General features: G+C 53.5%; 1 protein-coding gene across 1 annotated transcript in view; it reads left to right on the top strand.

Annotated features, from left to right (window-relative positions):
* Positions 1-292: 292 nt before the first annotated feature.
* LOC112077010 (netrin receptor DCC-like) overlaps positions 293-5000 on the top strand; it is a gene marked incomplete at its 3' end in the record, with an annotated part of 4979 nt that continues 271 nt past the window's right edge. Inside the window, exon 1 of the mRNA XM_024143621.2 lies at positions 293-540. Coding sequence (XP_023999389.1) covers positions 498-540 — 43 coding nt within the window. The remainder of the gene's footprint in view (positions 541-5000) is intronic.

A 5000-nucleotide genomic window follows, 5' to 3' on the forward strand; every position in this document is an offset into this window, starting at 1 on the left:
CCCTCCTCCTGTCTCTCTCCTCCTGTCCCTCCTCCTGTCTCTCCTCCCATCCCTCCTCCCGTCTCTCCTCCCGTCTCTCCTCCCGTCTCTCCTCCTGTCTCTCCTCCCGTCTCTCCTCCTTTCTCTCCTCCGCTCTCTCCAACTGTCTCTCCTCCCGTCTCTTCTCCCATCTTCCTCCGCTCTCTTCTCTCTCCTCCTGTCTCTCTCCTTTCTTTCTTCCCCTCTCTTCTCCCATCTCTCCTCCCATCTTCTCCCATCCTCCTGCCCGCTCTCCTCTCTCTCCTCCTGTCTCTCCTCTCGTCTCTCCTCCCGTCTCTCCTCCCCTCTCTCCTCCTGTCTCTCCTCCCCTCTCTCCTCGCTTCTCTCTTCTAGCTGTTGTCAGTGCCATCCCAGTGCCAATTCTGGAGAGCAGTCAGTACCCTGGCATCCTGCCCTCGCCTACCTGCGGGTACAACCATGGTACTCTGACAACCCACCCCAAGTTCACCCTGAGACCCATGCCCTTCCCCAGCCTCACCGTGGACCGATGCTATGCAGCAGGTAGAAGTCAGTCCATTTTACCCTCCCTGTCATTTCGTCTCTCTCTATCTCCATGTTTCTCGGGTCCCTCCCTGTCATTCCATCTCCTCCTCCTCTCTCCGTCCCTCCCTGTCATTCCATCTCCTCCTCCTCTCTCCGTCCCTCCCTGTCATTCCATCTCCTCCTCCTCTCTCCGTCCCTCCCTGTCATTCCGTCTCGCTGCTCCTCCTCTGACTTTCTTCTGTCTCTTCTTGCCTCTAGTCTCAGTTTCTCAACAGACACTTACTTGTCATTGGCCCTGTCCTCTCTCTCTCTCTTTCTCTCACTCTCTCTCACTCTCTCACACTCTCTCACACACTCTCACACACTCTCACACACTCTCACTCTCTCTTACCCTCTCTCACTCTCTCTCACTCTCCCTCTCTTTCTCTCTCTCAATCACTCATTGTGTTAAGAGCAGCCGTGGTGAGGCGAGTGAATGACACTGAGGCCAAAATGTATTAGCCAATTACTGGGCCTGGGACCTCAATGGCACCCTATCCTGCTATTGATCCTGGTCATATGTAGTGCACTATATAAACAATAGGTTGCCATTCAGGACCCAGTAATTGGCTAATGCCTTATTGACCTATATCTGTAAATAAAGAGGAGAGGGAATCTTTGAGCCCAGACAGAAATGGGATTAGGTTAGTTTCAGTGTCGGAAAATCACTTTTCTGCTGGATGGAGGAGAGGAGAGGAGAGGAGAGGAGAGGAGAGGGGAGGAGAGGAGAGGAGGGAAGGAGAGGAGAGGGAGGAGAGGAGAGGAGAGGAGACATAAACATCAAGACAGTAAAAGAGGTTCGCTAAATAAAAATAATTGTTTTGTTTGACCTCTGATGAAATGATCTGGACACAGCCCCCTGGCAAAGTTACTTGGCCTTTTTACTCTAAGTACCAGGAAGTGTACATAAACAGACAAACAAATTAACAGACTGACAATATTCTCAGTTACTCAGAAGAAACATGATTGGCTCCTGTAGCATGTGGATTTTGACCGAGGCCCAGATGAAGTGTCGAGGCCCAGATTAAGTGTCGAGGCCCAGATTAAGTGTCGAGGCCCAGATGAAGTGTCGAGGCACAGAATTAAGTGTCGAGGCCCAGATGAAGGGTGAGGCCCAGATTAAGTGTCGAGTGAACTGGGGGTAAACGATGGTCAGGTCCAGGGGGGGGAAAAGTCATAAGTCAGGTCACCTCTCAGTCCGAAAACATGTAGAGCACTCTGGGTCTCTCAGGATGAGGTTACTAGGAGTAGGGCACTCTGGGTCTCTCAGGATGAGGTTACTGGGAGTAGGGCACTCTGGGTCTCAGGATCAGGTTACTGGAGTAGGGTACTCTGGTCTCTCAGGATCAGGTTACTGGGAGTAGGGCACTCTGGGTCTCTCAGGATGAGGTTACTGGGAGTAGAGCACTCTGGAAGCTCTCAGGATGGTTACTCGGGAGTAGGGAGCACTCTGGGCTCTCAGGATGAGGTTACTGGGGAGTAGGGCTACTCTGGTCTCTCAGGATGAGGTTACTAGGAGTAGGGTACTCTGGGTCTCAGGATGAGGTTACTGGAGTAGGGCACTCTGGGTCTCTAGGATGAGGTTTGGGAGGGTACTCTGGGTCTCAGGATGAGGTTTACTGGGAGTAGGGCACTCTGGGTCTCAGGATGAGGTTACTGGAGTAGGGCACTTCTGGGTCTCAGGATGAGGTTAGTGGGAGTAGGGCACTCTGGGTCTCTCAGGATGAGGTTACTGGGAGTAGGGCACTCTGGGTCTCAGGATCAGGGTTAGTGGGAGTAGGGCACTCTGGGTCTCTCAGGATCAGGTTACTGGGAGTAGGGTACTCTGGGTCTCTCAGGATCAGGTTCACTGGGGTAGGGTACTCTGGGTCTCAGGATGAGGTTACTGGGAGTAGGGCACTCTGGGTCTCTCAGGATGAGGTTACTGGGAGTAAGGTACTCTGGTCTCTCAGGATGAGGTTACTAAGGAGTAGGGTACTCTGGGCGTCTCAGCGCTGAGGCTATCGGGCGTCGGGCACTCTGGGTCTCTCAGGATGAGGGTTACTAGGAGTAGCGGTACTCTGGGTCTCAGGATAGGTTACTGGTAGGGCCCGTCTCAGGTGAGTCTGGGAGTAGGGCACTCTGGGTCTCAGGATGAGGTTAGTGGGAGTAGGGCACTCCTGGGTCTCTCAGGATGAGGTTACTGGGAGTAGGGCACTCTGGGTCTCAGGATCAGGTTATGGGAGTAGGGCACTCTGGGTCTCTCAGGATCGGTTATGGGAGTAGGGACTCTGGTCTCTCAGGATCAGTTACTGGAGTAGGGTACTCTGGGTCTCTCAGGATCAGGTTACTGGAGTAGGGTACTCTGGTCTCAGGATGAGGTTACTGGGAGTAGGGCACTCTGGGTCTCTCAGGATGAGGTTACTGGGAGTAGGGCACTCTGGGTCTCTCAGGATGAGGTTACTGGGAGTAGGGCACTCTGGGTCTCAGGATGAGGTTACTGGGAGTAGGGCACTCTGGGTCTCTCAGGATGAGGTTACTGGAGTAGAGCACTCTGGGTCTCTCAGGATGAGGTTACTGGAGTAGGGCACTCTGGGTCTCCTCAGGATGAGGTTACTGGGAGTAGGGCACTCTGGGTCTCTCAGGATGAGGTTACTGGAGTAGGGTACTCTGGGGTCTCAGGGATGAGGTTACTGGAGTAGGGTATCTGGGTCTCTCAGGATGAGGTTACTGGGAGTAGGGCACTCTGGGTCTCTCAGGATGAGGTTAGGAGTAGGGGCACTCTGGGTCTCTTCAGGATGAGGTTACTGGGAGTAGGGCACTCTGGGTCTCTCAGGATGGGTTCTAGGGAGTAGGGACTCTGGGCTCTCAGGATGAGGTTACTGGGAGTAGGGCACTCTGGGTCTCAGGATGAGGTTACTGGAGTAGGGACTCTGGGTCTCTCAGGATGAGGTTACTGGGAGTAGGGTATCTGGGTTCTCAGGTGAGGTTACTGGAGTAGGCACTCTGGGTCTCTCAGGATGAGGTTACTGGGAGTAGGCACTCTGGCTCTCAGGACGAGGTACTTGGGAGTAGGGGCACTCTGGGCTCAGGATGGGTTACTGGGGAGTAGGGCACTCTGGGTCTCTCAGGATGAGGTTACTGGAGTAGGGCACTCTGGGTCTCTCAGGATGAGGTTACTGGGAGTAGGACTCTGGGTCTCTCAGGGATGAGGTACTGGAGTAGGGACTCTGGGTCTCAGGATGAGTTTACTGGGAGTAGGGCACTCTGGGTCTCTCAGGATGAGGTTACTAGGGAGTAGGGCACTCTGGGTCTCAGGATGAGGTTACTGGGAGTAGGGCACTCTGGGTCTCTCAGGATGAGGTTACTGGGAGTAGGGCACTCTGGGTCTCAGGATGAGGTTGTGGAGTAGGGCACTCTGGGGTCTCAGAGATGAGGTACTGGGAGTAGGGTACTCTGGGTCTCAGGATCGAGGTTACTGGGAGTAGGGTACTCTGGGCTCTCAGGATGAGGTTACTGGGAGTAGGGCACTCTGGGTCTCAGGATGAGGTTACTGGAGTAGGCACTCTGGGTCTCAGGATGAGGTTACTGGGAGTAGGGCACTCTGCGGTCTCAGGATGAGGTTACTGGGAGTAGGGCCTCTGGGTCTCTCAGGATGAGGTTACTGGAGTAGGGCACTCTGGTCTCAGATGAGTTACTGGGAGGTAGGGCCTCTCGGGTCTCTCAGGATGAGGATTACTGGAGTAGGCACTCTGGGCTCTCAGGATGAGGTTACTGGGAGTAGGGCCTCTGGGTCTCTTCAGGATGAGGTTACTGGGAGTAGGCACTCTGGGTTCTCTCAGGATTGAGGTTACTGGGAGTAGGGACTCTGGGTTCTCCAGGATGAGGTTACTGGGAGTAGGGCACTCTGGGTCTCTCAGGATGAGGTTACTGGGAGTTAGGGCACTCTGGGCTCTCAGGATCAGGTTACTGGAGGTAGGCACTCTGGCGTCTCTCAGGATGAGGTTACTGGGAGTAGGGTACTCTGGGTCTCAGGATGAGGTTACTGGAGTAGGGTACTTCTGGTCTCAGGATGAGGTTACTGGAGTAGGGTACTCTGGGTCTCTCAGGATGAGGTTACTTGGGAGTGAGGGTACTCTGGGTCTCTCAGGATGAGGTTACTGGGAGTAGGGCACTCTGGGTCTCTCAGGATCAGGTTACAGAGGGCAGTGCTCCTAACTTTCTTAAATAGTTTTACCTTTATTTAACTAGGCAAGGCAGTTGAGAACAAATGCTTATTTACAATGACGGCCTAGGAACAGTGAGTTAACTGCCTTGTTCAGGACGACAGATTTTTGCCTTGTCAGTTTAGGGATTCGGTTACTGGCCCAACACTCTAACCAGTAGGCTACCTGCCGCCCCTAAAAATGTGACTAACTAATTAACCAACCAGTGGAAGTAACCAACCCATGTCTGTGTAC

This window comes from Salvelinus sp. IW2-2015, unplaced genomic scaffold, assembly GCF_002910315.2.
Source record: "Salvelinus sp. IW2-2015 unplaced genomic scaffold, ASM291031v2 Un_scaffold4197, whole genome shotgun sequence".
Lineage (NCBI taxonomy): Eukaryota > Metazoa > Chordata > Actinopteri > Salmoniformes > Salmonidae > Salvelinus > Salvelinus sp. IW2-2015.